This window comes from Strix uralensis, chromosome Z (genome assembly GCF_047716275.1).
Source record: "Strix uralensis isolate ZFMK-TIS-50842 chromosome Z, bStrUra1, whole genome shotgun sequence".
Taxonomy (NCBI): Eukaryota; Metazoa; Chordata; class Aves; order Strigiformes; family Strigidae; genus Strix; species Strix uralensis.
In genome coordinates this window covers 81,715,209-81,736,431 of record NC_134012.1, presented here as the reverse complement: position 1 = coordinate 81,736,431, position 21,223 = coordinate 81,715,209, and the positions used below count along the sequence as shown (strand labels likewise).

Here is a 21,223-nt window from a genome sequence, read left to right as displayed (position 1 = left end):
TGCTACTTGGAGCAGAAGTCCAGGGAAGGAGCTTCTTGTAATATGTCTTGTGGAGAGGTGGGAGAAAGGTAACTGGTCAAGGGAAACCCAGGGCTTCAACCTCTCTCATAATTTTTTTTCCTCTCCTGCTGTTGTGATCTTAAACTTGGCTCCTCACTTTACTTGGCCATATATCTCTGTTACACAAGTGTTGTACAATGCTTTTCCTTCTCTCTACCCTCTTTATGATAACCACTGAACAAAGGAACAAGTCACAAGTGTAATTGTCACAGCTAACCTTCCTGACTCCGGCTCCCCTTTGGGCTGGGTAGCTTGTGTTGGTGACTACCTGTTGAGATTCAATCAGCAAATGCTGTTGGAGCCTGGGACGTACCTCACATCAGGCTCTGCAGTAGCAGCATGTAGTGGCAACCTCCCATTTTTGTCGGGTATGTTTTGCTTAGCACCGTTTCTGAGCAGGCTGACACAGCCTTCCAGCCAGCCCTAAAAAAGAAATTAGAGCATGTCAAAGAGGAAAGTGAAATGTATCAGGCCAGATATTTGTTTGGTGGTTCTGGCATCTGTGTGTGACTGTAGCTGTTTCTGCCAGCAGAGGAACTGATCTTTTGTTTCCGCAGTGGAGGTCTTGCAGCACTGAGAGCAGTTCCCCCTTTGAAGTCCAAGCCTCAGACTAGCTAGGTCATTCATTTCTGTGATAAGGTGTTTTCTTTACACTGCATTTTGGGTTTTCTCCAGCTGTGGGCAAGTACCAACTGAGTAAACAGTGATTAAAAACCTGCTAATTCCTAATCACTAGCAAATGCTATGCATATTCCTGCATGTGGATTTAATTACGCTAGGTTAAACCAAGAACATGAGCACTTAATCTCATTTCTTTTATGAGATTTTAACAGGGATGACAAATCAATAGTAAAAAGCCTTTGAGTGTGGTCATATAAACATTGTTGCAGCAGTTTGAATTAGTGACAATGTTAGGCTGAAAACAGCACCAGAACAGATGGGATGAATCAGTTCTTGGGCTAAAACCTTCTATTGATCACCTCAACAGAAAAGCAAGTAAACAATCTGGTTGTGACTGCATAAATCTTTCAGTGTATACTTAAGTCCCAGGGAAAACAAACATGTGTTTTAGTGTTTTGTTCAAACCTCAAACCAATGGCTAAAGACTGTTCCCTCCTGTATGAGCTACATTGGATTTGGATTACCCGCATTTATAGGGAAAAGGTGTGGAATGATGGAATCAGAACATCCCTGTTGCAGCCTCCGGTGGAAGTACAAGACCATTGAATTCTGCATGTGATTATGACTGTGGAGCTCTGCTGAATTCTGTTCTCTGGACAGACATCACAGTCAAATGTTCTCTAGACCTCTGATTATATCCATCACAGAAACAGAAATGGAAACTTTGAAGCCTGGGTGGTTTAAATCTCTTCCAGTCATTTCTTTTTTTCCAAAGAATATTTTTTCCCCTCTGGGAAAAGAGGAAGGAAAAAAGGAGCATGACACTAATTATGGGATTTTTTGAAAATATCTGGCAGGGGAAATGTTTATTCTCAAGTAAGTGGGGCATGCTCCTTGCACTGAATGAGACTGCCTGTTTTGTTATTTTCTACACTTATTTTCTGGCTGAATATTGCATAGCTGAGCAGAAGCATTGTTTTTATCCTGAATTTGCAGGAAGAAACTAGATGCAAGGGATGTGATTTATTTAGGTTGCCACATTATCTGTTTAAATGCACTGGTGATCATCCAGCCATAACTCATACTATGCAGCATGGGTGAACATGCCTTCCTCCTTTCTGTCCAACTAATAATGGAAGCCCATGGTCAACCCGTCTGCCCAACTAACTTGGTCTCCATCCTCTCTCTGAACCCTGAATTCCCTCCAGCCAGGAGTAGAAGACTAAGGAGAAAATGACCATCCTTGTGTGCTTCAGACAGAGAGCACCACATCTCCTTTCCCAAGCTTTACAATGGTGTGTCTGTCCCTACTGTCACTTGCATGTGGGCTAATTGGGCGATGGGGTTGCTTATGATCTGAATATCTTCACTGGCACCTGCAGCACCTTGAACTTAAGTTCTTAACCTGGTCATCTGAGGTCCAGCACTATAGTGAAAAAAAGCAATGCCCTGGCTCATGTGGTGTGCAGGAAAACATGCCAGCTGTCCACCAGAATTTGAGATAGGAATACCCTCTCTGGAACATAAATATCTGATGCTGACAGTGGGAGCAGAGAAGTTAATCTGCATATTAAGAACAAGAGGGGACTTTCCAGTGTACAGAAACAAGTAGGTTTCTTGAAACCATGCAGAGGATGCTGGATCTAGTGAGATCCCCATACCATGCACTGTTTTACAACCTGAAAGAGAGAAAAGACACTCTGACAGGAGTGCTGATCCTTTTCTATTAATCATTGTTTCCAGCTTTGCATTACAGTAAGGTTTACAATTTCACTGTTGTCTAGAACCAAATGTTTTGTCCTTTTTTTCTTTCTGTAGTATAAACAGAAATCTTATTTGGTCTGCACATTTACTCCATTCACTCCATCTATCTTTCCACCCTTCTCCCCCACATCTTGGTACCAGATAAGTTGCCAGAGATAAACTGGTACGTCCACAAGCATCTTGAGTATTAAGATTGGCTCCCATCTTCAACAGAAGCTTCACTGTATCAACCTGGCGTCCTGATACAGCATGCATCAAAGGTGTGCAACCTGGGGAAGAAAGTCAAACGTTCTTTTACAATTTTTATTTTGTCAAAGCCATAAGATAGAGATATTTTCTTATTTGGTAATGTTAGCACTGGCAAATTAACAAATCCTTTCTCTGACAACTGTCCAGCAGTTGTACTCAGCTTTTTGTAGGCAGGAAGTAACTACTGTGCCAGTTACTGACCACTGATTTTTAAAAAGAGCATGATTTCATCAGCAAAACCCCTGCCTCATTAACTCTGCTTTTGGAGGGAAAAGTGTTTTTCTGTTGACGAGCTCCCAGTATGAACCATTGGTTTTGTACACCATTTTGGAGGCTGATATTTTTCAGAGTGACTAGCAGCCAGATGGTGCTTGGCTAATTTTCTCAAACCCCAGCTTCATTCTGTCTCTGTGTATTCAAAAGATTTATGAAATCAAGCCCTGTCCCGTGCAAAGGTGTATGCGTGTGAGTTGATGCTTTATGTAGACAAATTATTTTAAAGACTGGATTTGCTCTAGATTATTTTCTTTTCTGTTGTCATGAGAACTTTTTTTTTATATTCTGAAAACAGTTTCTGTGCTGGAAAAAACATGAAAACTACATTCAAACCTAATAGTCAAATTTCATCATGAAGTATTATGATATCTTCTAATTATTTCCTCTTCCTTTCTGATTCCTGCAGAATCTGACAAAGCAATTTAAAATGACTGAGCTGGGAACAAACACGAATATTAGAAGCTGTAAAACTATTAGAAACTTCACACACAACTGAAGAATAATTATTCTTACTGGATTCAATGAGACTGCTGAGCAAATGCATGCTACTCAACGTGAGGTTATGCAGACTCTGCTATATGTGCAGGATATGAGCCATATGTTTTGTCTTGCAAGACTGGTCTTTAGTTACATTTGTATGTACAACCTAGTAAACAAGTTTATTCTGGAGCTGAAATACTTCCATTTGCTGATCAGTCTATCTCTACCCACTGCCCTTCATACTTAGTCCCTCTCCCATTATAGATGTGGATTGAGAACATTTCAGCCTGATTATGCATTTTTCCTACTGACCAGTAGAAGTTTTAAAGATAACAGTTAGGATTTCTAGTTTAAAGTTAGGAAAAATTGGTAACTTGTTAAAAGCTGGTAAGGATTAGAATAGCCAGTGTTTATATGGACCCTTTAAAAGAAGCTGAAATAAAAAAATACTTTTAAATAAACAAAGTCTTCCTTGAGAGAAGCTTCCAGAGATCTGTGGCTCTAATTCACTTGGGAAATAGATGCATATAAGACCCAGACAACGGACAACACTTTGTAATAACAGTAAATAGTAACCTGAACACAAAATGAAAAGTCTCACAGATAAAACAGATTATTTAGATCATTGCACATTGTACAACCAACCCTTTAGCAAACAATTACTTGACAAAATCATTCAAATTGTGTCTGTACACATATTTTTAGAGTGCAAAAGACTGGAACCTTCTACTCTACAGATTTGCAGAATGTATAGCATTTGACTTTGATAAAAAATATTCTTTTTCTTTCCCTGAAATGACATCAATTTCTCAGCATCTCCCTAAAGAAGATAAAACAGATTAATGATAAAGTACTGTCTGATTATAGCAAAATTTATTTGTATCCATATAAAAAATCTTACAATGGGAAAGAAGTATCCAAAATGAGCATTTCCAGTGGATGTTCCAAAGAATAACTCAAATTTCCCATATCCTGCTACTAAATATAATTTACTGAACACAAAAATCAGGATAAAAAAGTGGAAAATTTAATTGCAAGCTGAAGCAACTAATCCCATGAGAATAAACTCAACCTTCATTTACCCTCGCTGTCGCAGCACTCCAGGATGGAAGGATCTTCTCGAATCACTGCAGTTAGTGTGTTCACATCACCATTAGCTGCTGCTTGGTAAACCACAGTCAAGTCAATCTCTTCCGCTGCATCACCTGCAGGGGAAGAGTATGTTCATGAGTAAGCAGAAAGCAAGTACAAACGATTAACAGTGAAAATAATGACACTTATTTCACTGCGTTTTTATGACTGTATAACTTGAGGTTGAACAAAGTGTATCTAAACAGCACTGTGTTTTTTGTTAGTCATCTGAAACTTGTTTTTCATCATAACTTCTTCCCAAAACTGTCAGACATGGACACTGAGAGGACATAAGAAAACTTCTGGAAAGTTTCCACCTCTCATAAGAAATCATACTAACATTAATGTAATGTGACTTGAGAAACAATGAAGTAATAACTGAACTAGCTCATAGTATTGCTGGCTACACTTTTATGAGATAGGATGAAACCAGGACACAGGTGTTTTCAGTTTCAGTCTTATCCTTGCACCAGTCAGAAGACTGAGGCCTTTCACTTCCTTTCCTTGCAGTGTCCAGGGGAATTCTCAGGAGAGTGAACTTCTAGCAGCAATGGTTTGTGCTAATAATTCCTGCAAAAAGGAAAGATGGACTATTGCTTGGAACCCAGGAGAGGTTTATTTTGATTGACAATTACAGTGTGAGATATTATTTAAAGCAGATGCCTTGCAGGACCTGTTCCTGAACACTCTTCAAATTTTTGATTCTATAGAAATTAATGTGATGATTCTCTCTCTGCTTCTTTGCTTGTAACTTCCTACCAGACTGGTGATCCCATGCTCCACATGCTTACACCTCCTTTGACTTCAAGTGAACTATTAACCTGTTAACGCCAGGAGTCAGAAGAGTTGATTTTTTGGTGCAGGGTCAAAACTAGATGTGTGTTGTCGGTCACCCACAGTCTCATGTTTAATTTTAAAAAGGGTTTCTGATCTCACTTAACTCAAAAAGAAGTACAGCTGTGGTAAGCTGTGCTGTTTGCTGTGGCTTAGAGTCAGAGCTACAGACCATAACATTTGTCTAGCCACTGCACTACCTTGTTAGCAGGAGAAAGTAAAACTGACACCTAAGTCATACTAGAGAGTTGATCAAAGGAAAGACAGATTATGCGACTGATGACTTATCCTTACTGTCATGTCTTCTGGAGATAGTATAACTACATAAGCTGTGCAGAAAAAAGGGAGATGGTCTAAAGATAATTTGAAAAGTTAGTAAAAAGTCTTTTTCATAGTCAAATAATACATTATTATTAACATATTGGTATAACATATTTTAAACATTGTCATATATATTTTTGAGTGACAAAAGGTCTTTAAAGATAGTTTTAAAGTATTAGATGTACTATTCACATTGTGATCAGACGTTGTCACAGCTGAACCTGCACGAGCTCCACGCTGGGGTTTACAGCCCAGTGTAATTCCCCACATGTGACCTTCTCTTCCTGGGATGCAATCATCACTCTCAACTTCAAAACTTGAGTGCCATGGAAATGCAATTAGCTCTTACCCTGGGAAAGGTTAGTCTGTCAAAGCTGGAGCTCTGGTTGTGGGCTTGGGAAAACTGGAAAGCTGATGTTAAATCTGCCTTCACTAGTGCACAGATTTCCTCTCCGTCTCTACCCAACTGAAGAGAATTTAATTTATTTTCTTTCTTCTAGCTTGTCTTTTAAATTACACATTTGTTAAAATTTGTAAGTTAAACATGTTAACTTGATTTTTACTCTGTTAGGGAGTCTATTGCTGAGGGAACTGTTCATTTGGCTCAGAAGTTTTGACCTGTGTGCTTGGGAGAGCAGGAGAGACCAAGAGTCATTGCCTCCTGAGAGTCATCATCAGTGACTAGTATATGAAAAGAAGTGACTTTACCACAGGCCCATTAATCAGATTTCCTTATCATGCCAGATCTGCAGACTGCTCTCACAATTGGTAAACTCAGCAAAGACATGTTAATAACAACCTCAGGTCTGAGCTAGTCCCTTACTCAGAATGGGCTGGGTGGAGGGCAGGGAGACCTCTGTTCATCTCTTGTGTTGCTCTTCTTGCCCAGTCTCTGGAGGTACACAGGAGGTGCCAGCCATGAGCGCTGACACAGCCCCTGTTACAGCTGCATGTGGTAGTTATTATAAGGGAACGGTACAGACAAGGTGCTGCTGGCATTGGGAAAGAAACCATTGGATGTACTGAGACAGACAGTGGATCAAAGGGGCCCTCCTCTCCTTTTATGCATTATGCACGTAAATTTTGTATTTTTTGCCTTTTAGCCTTGTAAGTACTGTTAAATTTTCTTGCTGTGAGTCAGGAACAGAGCAATCCAGCCACAAAAAGAACCTCTCCATGTCCTGAGCAGAGCAGTTGCTTACTCAGAGGACAGGATAGCAGGAAGATGAGGACACGGATGCACACCTGCCTGTGGGTCCCTGACTCTCTCTGACATTTTTCATCTAGCTAAACCCAAAACACCTTCTTCCCTGCACCTTTGCTTGTGCTGGGCTGAATCTGCTTTCCCCAGAACAATTATCCTCCTGTATGAGGAGAGGAAGCAAAACTCGGATGGATGGATGGATGGATGGATGGATGGATGGATGGATGGTTGGATGGATGATGAACGAAGTTTTCCCCATGCCTGCTCTCACAGAACATGGTCTCCACGCCTTTTAAGGAATGGTGGCGTGAAGCCACATCTAAGATTCACACTTGCCCACCCATGAGTCCTAGCTGCCAGAGCAAGCAGAGGCAGGTGGACCAGGCTGTCACCCTGCTGGCGAGGGTGCACCCATATTGTGCATCTGACATAAAGTAGACTGACACCAATTCCATTTCTGTAGGGTGACATGATTTTAGCTGGGGTGCTTTAACATGACCTGTGTGGCTTTGGGTGGGGGGCGAGGAGTATGACAGATGTGTGGTCTTCTGATGCTTCACATGACAGGGAGCAGGAAATGCCAGGAGGGATTGAATGTCATTTATGCTGGCAGCACTTGACTCCAGGTGACACAACATCTCCCGCTTCATCTTCCTCCAGCTTACCATGTCAAGGAATGAGACTTGGGTGCAAAGCTTTTAGGCCATTTCTTTCTGCAGAAACCTTCCTGTACAGAAGAGGAGTGGTTTGGAGAGTGGGTGTTCTGCAGAAGGTGACAATTAGGTATTGAGTGTTTGTGTTCCCCTCTGTGAGCTTACCTTGACAAGGAGCTTGGCTGCAGCTGGGACACTAGCACCACATTGGATAAAGTGATTGTGAACAGCCAAATGCCTGACCCTCCATCTTTAAATGTGTTAGCATTACTTCATTTGTTATATTGCAGTTCTGTAAATGCCAGTGAGTACTGGTGCCATGTCAGATACATTTTACATTTTATTTTGGAAAATTGTGGTGCTGCTGGTGAAAGGAAGCTGTCAGTCAGCTTCAGGAAGGTGGGAGGTCCAATTAAGAGTCTGGATATGGAGCAAGGGTAGGCAGAAACTGCAGTCTGACTGCAGTGGTGTAGAAAGGTCTGGAAAAATCTTGGTGAGCAAAGACCAAATGATATACAGGGTTGTGACATCTCTTGTAGGTAAAATCCTCAGAAAAAAATCAAACTTAAAAGCCAATTTACCTGAAATAAGATGCAGTGTTTTAAAAGCGTGTAATTTCTTTAAGACAAAGTAATTGGTTTTGCTTGGAAAAGAGGGTATATAAAGAAACATGCAGAATGATCACAGGATTCAAAGCAATGAAATTACCTTGATTGCGACATTAATTGTCCTCTGACTCTCCTATGAAGAATGCATGTTTTACACAATCTGCAATGCTGGCACAAAGTGCACGTTAGATGTACGTAAATGCATGTTTTCTCCGGCATTGTTTTTTTAAGGTCTAAATAAATTTGCTGTAGTTTAGTGTATGTGGTCTTGACAATGACTGATTTAGACCTTGCTAAAACACTTAAGTTTTGAAAACTGAAGGCTGGATAACAGGATAATTTATGTTCATTGTGAAGAAGAAATATTTATGCATATAATTTACTTCCCTCTTTCCTATAAACCTTCTTGTCTCCACCAGCAGCCAAGTGCCTTATGTGACTTCCCACAGCTTGTTGGCAGGACGCAATACTAGGCAGTATATTTGATTTCAGCATGTCAGTGTCAAGGGTCAGCAGGATGTGGATGAGTGCAGTTTTTGTAAGTTGTAACTCTCTCTCTAATATTATGGATTCATTGATTGCTTAACAAAGTAATAATCCCTGTGTGTGCCTGGCTGTGAATGTATCACTCTAGGACTTTGTCCAGCTTCTCCGTTTAAATGGTGAACACTTGAAGCCACGTACAGCACACATTTAAATTGCGCCAAGTAGTATTAGGAGGGGAGAGGTTTCTGATGTTGTTTGGCTTCTTTAAGTCCCACATTGCTACTGCTGTTATATTGGTAAGTATTACAAGATATTACTGAGCAGTACTGCAGTACTGCAAGTGTTGCAAAGAGACAGTATGATTTTCAAGCCTTGAATGATGTTTTTTCGATCTGTAGCTGGGATAGTTTTCAGATGTGTGTGGTGGAGAAAGCGTTTGTAGGGAAGGTTGTATTATTTTATTGAACCAACAGGTATTGATCTGGTGTGTTTGAAAGCTAGTTTGTATTCTTCCATTGTTATAAACTGCTCCAATGAAAGATATTCCCCTTCTCCTTCCTAAAAATTATTACGCCTGCTTAAATCAGTAATGTGACATTAACATGCTATTTAGATAAAATCCACCATACACTGTACATTTTGAATAGAGATTTCTTTGCATGATAACCAATGAGTTAAGTGTCTCATTACTGTGTGTTGTCTGCTCCTGCTCCCCATCCGCCTCCCATGCAGCTCGCCGGGAAGGCAAACAGTAAGTCACAAATCATCTAATGAGCCAGCATCCCTGCAAGTGGTGGTGGAGGGGAGATGATGAATTTATCTGGAGGGGACCCTCTTGCTGGGGAGGTGCTGTGAGTGGAGTGTAACATGGGGCTGGAGATGATGCTGTACAGGAATATGGGTCAGAGTGGAGAGTGGTCTGGCAGGAGGAGGGGTTGTGGATAAGAAGCAAGGGGAGGTACAGGCAGATGTTGCCTCCCAACTCTTCCACTTCTATCCAGATAAGGTAGCTTGAGTCAGTCATCCCCTGTATTGCTGTCTGCCCCCTTACCTGTCTGGAGACTTGACATCTCATTCCCCTGGCCTGGTCATATTCCAGCCTCATTCCCAACACCACTTCCATTGGCTTCCTGGCAGCCATCCCCACGGCACTGAGTGTGCAAGGTTTCCCCTTTCCTCCCCAGCCTGAGCACTGCTGGGTCAGCCTGTGGCACAGAGCATACTTCTAGTGCCTGCAGAAGGAGACCTTGAGAACTACTGTTTGGAGCTGCAGAAGCTCAGTCAGCCCCATACCTCTGTCCTGTTGGGGACAATGTTCCTTACATCATTTGTGCATGACCTAGGAGCACCTGTCTCTATCCCTGCAGTAGAGATCCCACTTCTGTTGTACTTCCCTTTCTCTTTTATCCTTGCTGATTGTATTTTTTGTCTCTCATCACTCAGTTCTGCCTGATGGCTTCTCAGTCTTTCCCACCTACTCAGGGTGGGGTCCCGGCTGGGTTGGAATAGGCCAGTATTGTCAGGACTTGCTTCAGCCTTTGAGCGCTATGGTGGCTGAAAGGCAGCCATAAGTCCACTGCTTTACATGGAGTGTATTTACTTTGAGTTCATCAAAGAAGTGTAGGCAAGCACAAAAGCACAACCTGTGAGACCCATCCTCCCAAAAGGTACCGCAGCATCTATCTTCCTCCTGCCCTTCATCTTTTTTCTATAGTCAGCACCTTTGTTGTGGGGCCAGCACAGACATGTCAGCTTGGACACTTTGGAGGTGTGCACTGGAAACTGTAGCCACCACACAAAAATTATTTCACAAGCTGACTTAAAAAGAAATTTGTTACAACATGGATAATCAAACAATGATAGCTTCCTGCTTTGGGAACATAAAACGAATGCCACTACATTCCTTATAGTGGATTAAGTCATAAAACATAAAAGCTTCTATTGGCAAATAAAGACATGAAATTCAACCATTTAACTTAAAAACAGACAACAAAGAGACATTTGTATTTCCATAGCAACCTTACCATGTAGAAAATCTTAATGCTGGGGCTTTTAAATATATCTTAAATTCAGAATTATGGCAATACTTACCTATACAGCTAAGATTTGCTGAAGCAAAGTTGATCACTTGTCAGCATCTAGTCCTTTTAATGTATACAAATGAGCAGACTTACAAAAATCAGCTTTTCTTAAATTTTTACTCCTTTTTAAACTGCTGTTTGCTCATATTGCAATAGTTTTAATATATATAACCATAAGAGGACCAATATATAATATAAACAATAAATATATACATACATCTCTCAATGCTAACCATAAGAGCAATCAGATGCTGTTGCTATTCTACTGAAAAATTTAATTTTAAAAATCACTGTAGCAATAGGCTGAAACATCCATGTCTAAAACTGATGGAAGAAATTCCTTCATGTGTAACCAAAACAAATCTCTATGAGAGCTGATCTTTTCCAAAAATTGTTGTTATTAATTCTGTCATGTAATCTTAGTATATTTGCATGGGAAGCATGGGAGGACCATAGGATTTTGAAATTAGTAGCAGGTATCTTACCTTTGTGCTGATCAAACACTGATGAGGAACTGAAATCCATTGTGGTCTATCTCATTATTTACAACAAGACCAGACAAATGCCATCTCCAGGGTTTTCAGGGAAGAATCCCATATATTACAGTGAACAATGCAACGATAGCTGTCGCCAATTTTCTTGTCAGAGAATTAAACTCGCTTTACGGCTGCAGGTTGTTGTCAAGACAAACACATTTTCACTAGCCCAATGGGAATGGTATATTCTGTTTGTTATGGACTCTCTTAAAATGACATCCCTGGAAGCTTAACTGAGCTTCTGAAAAATGTCTAAGCTTCAGCGAGTGAAACTGCCTATGAGCTGCTCTGAGAGATGCTGCAGCTCATCCAGCCTCAGCAGCCGAGCACTGCCCGAAGACAAACAAGCCTTGGAGGGTGAGTGGGACTTGGGTGGCAGATGGAGCATGTGCAGAGCTGCCAGCGCAGGTCGGGTGCAGACATCCTCGCTGTGCCGGCCGAGTGGCATGTGCTGTGCTCAGTGACAGCCCTGCGGGCAGGCTGCCTGTGCTACTGTGCTGTCAGCATGTGTTTGAGGAGGTTTGTGAAATGATGTTTTCAGAGATTACCTATTTCCTGATTTAACTCCTGCATGGAGAACACAAATTAGCAAGCCATTTCTACCTTAGTTTAGTACTACCCAATTACAGTTAATTAAAGTGCAACATTTAATGAAGGGATAATAACAGAGAGCACATTACCATGGGTGAAGTGGATAGTGACAGCTCCAATAGCATAGTTCAACAGGTATAATAGTTCACAGTGGATACTCCAAACCCAGTGTCTGCCAAACCAACAGTAAACCCACGTCTTCATGCTATTTTTTTTCACTGGGCCTCTGCCTCCCTAATTTGGGAACTCAGACTCTGTACTATAAAGGGGAGGGGACCCTGGTGAGCTTTGTTTTTTGCTGGGTTGTTTCCATGGAAGAAATAACAATAAATAGGCTGACCTGGAATTTACCTGGAGCAGTAGATCACTGGCAGTGCCTAGGGGCTCATGGATGTGAGAGATATAACAAGTTTAACATGAGTGCTCTGGAAGAGACATATCATTACTGCTGAAAAAGGCAAGCAAATACATGAAAATTAGGAAAGGCAAGACACTTTTGGCCCAAAAGCACAGACAGGACCTATATTAAGGCTAGGCCTAAGTTTGATCAGCCTGAGAAGCCCCTAGACTTTATCCACTGTATTTATTCTATTTTGGTATTTTGATCAATCCCCGTGTCTACAACAGATGCTAGAGACGCACTGTACATGTGGACACTGTAGGAGTTGATTCACATGCCAAGCATCTGCTTCTAAACCTAAATCTAAGCTATGTGTTTGGAAAAAGATAGCATGGTCCAGGAAGCAATACAGCCTCAACAGCTTGAAATGGAAGACCAGAGATGAAATTCCCCAAAATGTGTCAGTGTGATCTGCTCAAGGGTCCTTAACTGTGGAGAGGCATGTGGTGGGACTGTGGAGCTAGAGATTGGCTCTGTTTATATTCTCTACTGCTGACTGGTTTGTGCTTTGGCTCATCTCAGGCCTTTTTTATATTGAGGAGGGATCCATCATGTGGCAAGTGCTGTCTACGCAATCTGGAGGCAGAGTATTAGTTAGGCAGACAGCTCCTAACTGGCATCTCCTTGCCAGGAGGGTGGTTCAGGGGGTGACACCAGCAGGTTACAGTCCAGTCTGTCTGGTCTAACACCCTGGCCCTGCTCAAAGAGCTACCATGGCTGCTGACTTCATGGATGAGGCACTGGAGCTGGACACATGTCTGCGGTCAGGTGTTTTGAACTGCAAAATACCACCCTTGGTGATCTTAAAAAGACCCCGAAAGTGGCCTTTGCTTCCTGCAAGTGACAAGAGGCCCTTTGTACTCTGTATATGCAGGATTTCTGATCCTGGGTACTACTGCAGTACAGGTTACGCAGTTAGCTGGCCACTCCACTGTCCTCTACCTAATCCAATCAATCAAATACTCACAGTTTTACCTGCCCATTTACTACTGCTTGTCTCTGTCCTTCCATTCTGCTCCTGAGATGGAGGTAATGGGCTTTGGAAATTACTGGTCCAGTCTCACTCATGCAGTGCATGAGCCTGGGAACAAGGTGCGTTGCAGGTACGCAGCCAAGAGAATTTGGGGGAGAAACATCTGGCAGCTGATTCCTTGTGGGTCCCACATGGGGCACAATATTCCCTATGGCACTGTGTACCTTTGCCAGGGCTCAGCTTGCCTTCAGCTATGGGAAAGCCAGGCACCTCCTCTGAGATAGATGTCCACAGCCCACAGGGACAGAGTATGTTTGAGAGCTGGCAGCTCCTGCCCTCTACATCCATCAGAAGAGAAGCAAGGCCAATGCTTTAGCAAAACACCTTTCCCCATGTAGACACAAGTACCAGGTGAAAACAATTTTGTGTCTCAGTTATGGTGGACATATCAGAGCTCAGAGGCTGCCAGAAAAGCTGAGATTTAGAAGTTGGACTTGAGTCGCTGACTTCTCTCCAAGTATCTTTTTATTGCTTCTTTAGAAGAATTGAAGGAAACGTCTCCAAATTCCTCAGGGTCTCCTGTGCTCAGTGGCTATGAAAGCAACCCTGGCTAAGGACAGCAAAGACACAAAAGAGGTAGAGCTTGGTCTAGGCAGCAGATGAAGATGATAGCTTTAATATTGTTAATTTTCATTATTCTTTAATTTAAGCAAAGTGTTCCTGACTTTTTATGCTGTAAGTGGTAGTTGGGTTTTTTTGGAGTGTTTTTTTTTTTTTTTTTTTTTTTCAGTGGAAGAAAGCCCTGGCACAGAAAAGTAACAAAAAGAGAGTAACATAAACACAGAGCTTTTTTTGCATGTATTTGCCCACATTTGTCTGTACATCAGCATTTGGCTGTATGGGGGGTAGTTAACTCTCTACCTTCTAACTGTTGTTCATGAGGTGAATGCAAAAGTTTTGGTGAGACTACAGAGATTGGTCAAAACATATCTTCAGATGCTGTGTAAATGTTATTTCCTGGGGTGCAGAGCAGGGCCGAAAACTGGCATTGCAGAAACTGCTGAATCATCAGTGCTTACAGCTGACAGCACCTGCTCTGTGCCACGTTGCCACCGTGAGCATAGACTCTGCTTACATATCTGCTCTTCTGCTGCCCCTGCAGAGGACATTGGCCAGTGGGCAAGGGTTCTGCATCCATTTTCACCTTGACACAGTCAGTGTTTTGGAGGAAGGATGACCTTCTGCCTTTGCAAAGCACCTGGAGTAGCAGTGCCCCCAGATGTAAGGAGGACTGCCAGCAGCCAGCACTGCAGAGACACCAGCTCCAGGTGTGAAGTGTTTCCCTGCTTTCTTCATGGGTCTATTACAAGCCTTGGTAAACATGTAATCTAGTGAATGGAAGTCAAAATGAACAAAAGAATACCATCAACCTTCACTTTCCATTCCTAATGAAATCCAGTAATGATAATTTGATTATAAAGTACTTCAAGTACCATGCTATATATAAACTACTCCTGACTGGATTTGGAGCTCCATCCTCAATGTTGGGAATGTTAGCATCAAGCCCAGACATGTGTGAAGTCAGACCCCTACCCAGGAAGAAGGATTCAGCTGTGCTTTCTGGTGGGGACTGATCTGGGGTCTACCCAAAGGAGTAAATCTCCATTAAAATGCCAGAAGATAAACAGTGACTAGAGAAAGGAGAATAAAGTCACAGCTACATCTTAGAGGTTTCCACGTGAAATGTAAGACAGAGTGAGGATCTGTTCTGCTCCCTGCTTTATAAGGCCAAATATATCCTCTGCTAAGTCAATATGACTTTTTGCCCCTGACTTCCATGGGATCAGAGCATCTGATTTATTAGGATATCACTAGCATCCTGTGAGACAAATTTAGTAACAAGCCAATCACACCCAAGAGTCCACTCAATAATTAGAGTAGGGCTGTTAAACAGTAACTGGTTTTATGGGTACTGTTTTCACAATTTATAATCTGTTTGTAATTAACTAAACCAAATTTAATTTTTTTTCTGAGACTGATTGTTGTGTCCACCTCAGAAGGAGTGGGGAGTCTCCCACTGAATTTATCACCCTTACCATGCTGTGGCTTTCTCTCGTTACCCTCTGAAGACTTCCTCATGATATTTTCAGCTCTAAAACTGCATTCAGTACTTCTGGCATGGTGTAAGGCTTGTTTGCAGAGCCTGGTGGAGTGGATAAACCAGGTGTATATGTGGAAGAACAGATGGAGTGGGAGTGGAGACCTGCTGAGTCAGGAGAGTCAAGGTGCAGGTGTGTCTGTCCTTGGGTACACACCCCTGTCTGCGACACCAGGGAGCTGGGGATGGGGCATGTCACATTCGTGGTATTACACTGTAAAGTGAAATTTATGGGCCAACCCTCACTTTTTAATTTATTTTTTTAAAAATTCTGTGATTATTTGTTGTACAAGGTATCATAAGGGAAAAAAAATGTGCCTGTTCCAGGTGTGGTTGACAGTTCACCTTGCCTGGTAATTTCAGTGTTTAAACAGCACTCACCAGCAGCTGTCAGGCAAACTGCAGGACAAGTGTGTAGTGGTATTTCCTCTGAGCACTACCCTAGTCTCCAGCCTTTTTCAGATTGTGGCCTGCAGAGCGAAGTCCTGTGATTCTCCAGAGTTCCAGTAGATGGTGGGGTGGGATCAGCATTTGGCTCTTTGAACCAGCAGAAGCAGCTGATAAGTAGAGACACTTGCATTGTTTTTCTATTAAATCCTTTTAAGTGGAGGAAGAAAAGTTCATTTGTGGGAAACCGGTAATCTCTGACATTATGCAGTGCATTAAGAATGCCTGCAAATTAACGAAGTCCCATTCCAGATATCAAATAACAGTACTGAGCATGACTAATCATCTCTGAATGGTAAGCTTTGAGAGCCTTGTTGTAAACCTTTGTGATAGTAAATTTGCATTGGCAAAATACAGGAAAAGCTTAACATGTGTGTCAGGGTCACCGTTAGCCGGGGTCCTTACTTCTCCATGCGGGAACAGGAACGACACAACACCAATATGATGATCAGATCGTCCGTTTATTTCCCAATCCTTGTTACATTTATATTCTACTAAGTTCCGTACACGTGCTCATCTATCTTCTAGTAGGCTACAGGTTATCTGCACGTGCTGTTCATGCGCCTCTACAAGCATTTGCCTTGGTTAATTGCAATTAGTACGTAAAGCCCCAAACTTGCCAAAAACTCCCTTATCTCATACCCTGTTCTGCTCAGACTTGTGTGCTTTTGCTGACCACAGATGTTTCTCACTTCTCTGCTATCTTGTGTGTTTTTGCCAGCCTTATTTTGCTGGCCTTGTCTTCGTCCTTGCATTCTTCTGCCTGCACTAACTTCCCTCCAGCGCGGCCCAGACTCCTACACATGTGTTTTTACCTCTTTAACTACAAAATGCTCCATCTTAAACAAGAAATGTTAGTCATTTAAAGGTAAATAGAAAATTACAGGTGGGCTGAAAACAGTATCGAGAAGAGGGGATCAAAAAGGCAAAACTGACTGGTCTATCTCTGCAAAGTTAAAAGCTGAAGGGAGGAAGTCACCCCTTGCAGCACTGAATCAGGAGAAGGCAGCTGCCCCTTCCCCAGCAAATGGGGATGTACATATTAAGGATCCCACTTTTGCTGTGCCACTGACTTGGTGGGACAGCTAGGTCAACCCAACTTTGCACTGGATTTGGAGTAATAATTCTCTGAATTAATGGATGTGTGACGGTCTTTTCAAGGCTGTTTGCACCATTCTGCTTTTGTGTGTTTGCTGTACCAGTTTTCCTGTGAGACCCCCAAAACCGGGCTAGTGAGGGTGTGTCAGCTGCTCTGGGAGGACTACCTGCCATAGCAGTGGTTGTGTCCAGACTCTGCAGTGGGACACGTGGATGACACTGGCAGTGTAACAAATCCAAACAGGCACAACTAAACAGAAAACACGAATTTTGATTGAGAAGTCAGTTCTTAGACTTAAAAAATAAACTAGTTCATCCCCTCATTCTGAGCACTTTTATATTATATGAAAGGCAAATATAAAGCATCCAGTCCAATTAGCTTTGGTTGTAGAAACAGGAATCTATTTATAGTGTCATCTCCTCTGTTCCTCATTAATGCTTACAATATACTAATAACAGCCAGCCATGCTTCATATTTTTTTCTGCAGCTAGCCATGGAAGCACACACCTTCTTTCTAGTCCTGTTTCTTTGAATTTCTTTCTCTGCTTTTTAATGCAGAAATCAGAGGACAGTAACCATTAAATCCCACACCTGTATTTTTACGTTGTGTTCTTTCTAACGATTTCAGTTCCATATAATGGTTTTTCTGTGCCAGAGTAAGTGCATGTCTTTGGGATGATGGCCCCTCCTGTCTGACCTGTGAAAACTCAGAAATTGCTTACAGCCCTTACCCTGATATCTCATGACCTGGCTGGGGAGGTAGCATGCTTCACGGAAGCTGGCTGGCATAGTGAGGAAGTTGTGAAGGCATGGCTACTGTCAGTGTCAAATCAGATTTATACATAAGAAAAGTGAAGTGGTTGCTGGAAAAAATAGTAACATGAACAAAAGCATTTTGATGGGGCCATGTTGCAATGGCAGATGTCATTACAAAGTTGAGCATCAGAGTTTACACAGTACCAGGAGAATAACTTTTTGCTTCCTCCATTCATGTTTTGTTATTGTCTTATGCAATTTTTCTATTTACAACTACAACATGGAACTAGTTTACCTTTTCAACTGCTTATCATTTTTCTATTGCACATTAATTCCAGCACGTGTAAGCAAAAGTAAGTACAATGCAGTGACACATGCCAGACTGTTACTTGTACAGCTTTACCAATGACCAGGTTAGTCCAGATGTAAATAGATATATAACAGGTAAATAATGCAGCTGCCTAATATTGCATCAAAAGCTGCTCCTCTGACTCTCTTCAGTGTGACTACAATGAAGTGTGTAATATGGAGTGAACGAGCTGAAGACTTCAGTCTTTTTTGTGTTTGGGGTAATTGAGGTATGTGTCCATTAAAGTCTTTGATTAGCAATATTTTATATTTCATTGCTGAGGTATGTTGAAGCCCCAGATATGCGAAAAAAAAAAAGGTGTCTGTAACATACAATCTTCAAACTGCAACACAAAATATTTAGTCCTGCATTCCTTGCATACCTGGGACTCCTGTTGATAGCCCAGATTATGAGCTTTACTTCAGGTTTGCAAGGTGACAAGTGCATTAATAGTAATGGAGCACACATGTCTGTGGTTTGGTATGACACTCACACAGAAGTGGCAACTTAACCGTGTGCCAATGAAACTCAAACAATAATGCAAACATTTAACTGGTATCTCAATATACATAGTGCACTCACCGTCAGAACTTGAAATAAGCAGCTGAGTAGGTCACAGCACCAGAGGTAGGTTCAGAAGAAAGCCAAGCACATTGGGCAAAACAGTATCCTTTTGAAGACTTACACTATTACAGCTGCTGAAGGTGTACCACATCTGCAACCCAGCAGGACTCCGGATTACAGCAGCATTTACTATTGCTTTGATGTAGCCAGTGGTTTCCAGACTTAGAAGACCTATTTATGGATGCTCCTTCCACCTGTACAGTAACTACTGTAATTATGAAATTATGGTGGTACTGGGAGGGCCAAGTCAGCGCTGTGCTCCCATGGTGTCACCCAGGGCTGAAACCCAATGTGAAATTCTTTTGAGGTCCCAAAATTTTCCAGTCCACCTAGACAAGACATAAAAAGGCTGGAAAAAGTCACCAAGGTGAAGTACATTGTAGAGGTCACTTGTAAGGCCAGAGCTGGGTCACACACCCAGTTAGCAGTCCTGTGATTTAGCAAAGGGCTTCCAAATGGCCATGGCAGGCTAGTGCTGGGTCACTCAATATACCTGGCTGTGAGAGCAAGGGTGGCCTTACTGGTTAAATATTAAATTGAGAGATTGCTATGCTGTGCTGCAGTTTGCTTTCATAGGCTCTGCTGTTCCAGTTTACTGGAAATAATAATAGTCATTAGTTATTCATAGAAAGCAAAAGATTTGTACACAGAACTGATGTGGATGTTTGCAGGAGGTCTGTTGTAAAGTTTGTTCATTTCTTACTGTGATCTCTACAACCAGTGTGCAACAGAAATGTAGAAAACATACTTTGCTGCTGACAAGTGGCTTTTATATGAAGTAATTTTTGAACTTCAGACAACCTTTCCTGAGATTACAAAACCATCCAAGTGGGTCAAAGTGTGGCCTTAAATTATGTGGATACTTTAACTGGCAAGAGAAACTGGAAGCTCTCTGGGACCACTCGAAAACTCTGTGTGTGTTTATTCTGCATATGATGGACAGGCATGAACTTGTTTGATTTGTGCTCTAACACAAAGACAAGCCTGGTTTGTTAGCTCAAGCCCAGCATCGTACTAATGCAGTCACACATTTTTCAGCTTGTACTGTCTGTCTACTATATCCCACATACATGCATGGGAAAAGTAAGTGCAAAAAGAAACTTTTTCTCAACAAATGTAACTGAAGCCTCCAGATATGTTGGGCAGAAGTAATTAATGGATTACAGACAGATGTGCAGGAACAGGAACACAAGAGCAGATGAGAGGAGGTGCCAAGGGTACCTCAAACAACTGCAGCTGAAGGGGAGGCAGCACCCGCGGAGGTGGGCTGTGCCACCTGACCCGGGGTGCAGCGCAGTGCTCTGCATTGTGTCTGGTTTTCCGTGACACAATAGGTGACAGATGAAACTCCGTGGCTTCCTCCCCACCCTGCGGAGCCTGTGCTAGGCGCGCCTCCCCAAAGGTTGAACTAGCACAGACCTTCCTGGCACAATTGCCTTGCTTCAGATTTTTTTCAGAGAGAGGGAAACGGTTTTTTTTGTCTGGTTAGGCAGGATTAAAGAAAAAATCCTGGAAAAGAGTGTAAAAAACAGGTATTAGCTAAGCAAAAGGTGAACGTGCACAGCTTCTTTGGAGATGTAGCTGGCAGGGAATTTTTTTTTGCTTTGTCTCAGCTGGCTGAGAAGACAGCTTTCATGGCAGAAACTGTCAGTGATGGCAATGCCATGTTTGCAGGCCCAGCCTGGCCTGGAGAAGCTGGTGGCTGTAGGTGCAGCCGCAGCCGGCTGGTGTCAGGGATGGTCCACGCCTGCGGGCAGCCGCGTGGCCGTGCAGCAGCCCCGAGGCGAACGCGTCCCCTCGGCCGGCTCGGGCTCCCAGCAAGCAAGCTCCATGCAAGCTCCCTGCAAGCTCCCGCGCCGGCAGCCTCCCCCCTATCCTGAGAGTCAGACCGGGGCTGTGCTGAAGCATGATTTTTGTACGGAGGGGCTAGTGAATCACACGTGTGTGTATGCCTGCACAAACTCTTTACCTAGCTGACATGTCTACAGCATGTTGAAGGCAGCAGGGGAGTATGGAGGTATCCAGCAGCAGGAAGGCAATGGCTAGAGGGAAGTGCACAAAGGCAGTGATGGCTGCTTTCTCTGTAATGTAGGCACTAAAATTAAACAGCCTACACACCCATCCCTTCATCCCTCACGGACACTTCACAAAGCAACTTGTACAACCTTGAAAAACACATGCAAGACTAAAAATGGTTTTGTGTTTTGCTGTGTGACTGATTAAAGGCAGAAGTGTTTTAAAGTTCTTTGAGCATGTTTCTGTTCTTCAATTATTTGGAAATTATAGCAGTTTCACATGTTGTATAGCATCTTCTTTCCTAACCGGAGTCAGTTTGGCAGTCTTTAAGTCCTAAACTATTCGTTATAACATTATCAGGAGTGGATAGGACTGCATAGAAGTAAATATAATAAGTAACTTAATTTTTAGAAAAAGTGAGTTTTATGGAATAGGCCAAGATATTTTTAAGTATGTGAAAAGGCATGCTTGATTTGTTTGTGTTAACATTCAAGTTGGGATAATAA

General features: G+C 42.3%; 1 protein-coding gene across 1 annotated transcript in view; it reads right to left on the bottom strand.

Annotated features, from left to right (window-relative positions):
* The window catches only part of ANKRD55 (ankyrin repeat domain 55), a 49,420-nt gene extending 37,837 nt beyond the window's left edge, over positions 1-11,583 (bottom strand). Inside the window, exons 1-4 of the mRNA XM_074855953.1 lie at positions 11,254-11,583; positions 4,533-4,655; positions 2,584-2,714; positions 374-483 (exon numbers count right to left, since the gene is read on the bottom strand). Of these exons, the coding sequence (XP_074712054.1) occupies positions 374-483; positions 2,584-2,714; positions 4,533-4,655; positions 11,254-11,293 (404 nt within the window). The 5' untranslated portion in view covers positions 11,294-11,583. The remainder of the gene's footprint in view (positions 1-373; positions 484-2,583; positions 2,715-4,532; positions 4,656-11,253) is intronic.
* Between the last annotated feature and the right edge of the window lie 9,640 nt (positions 11,584-21,223).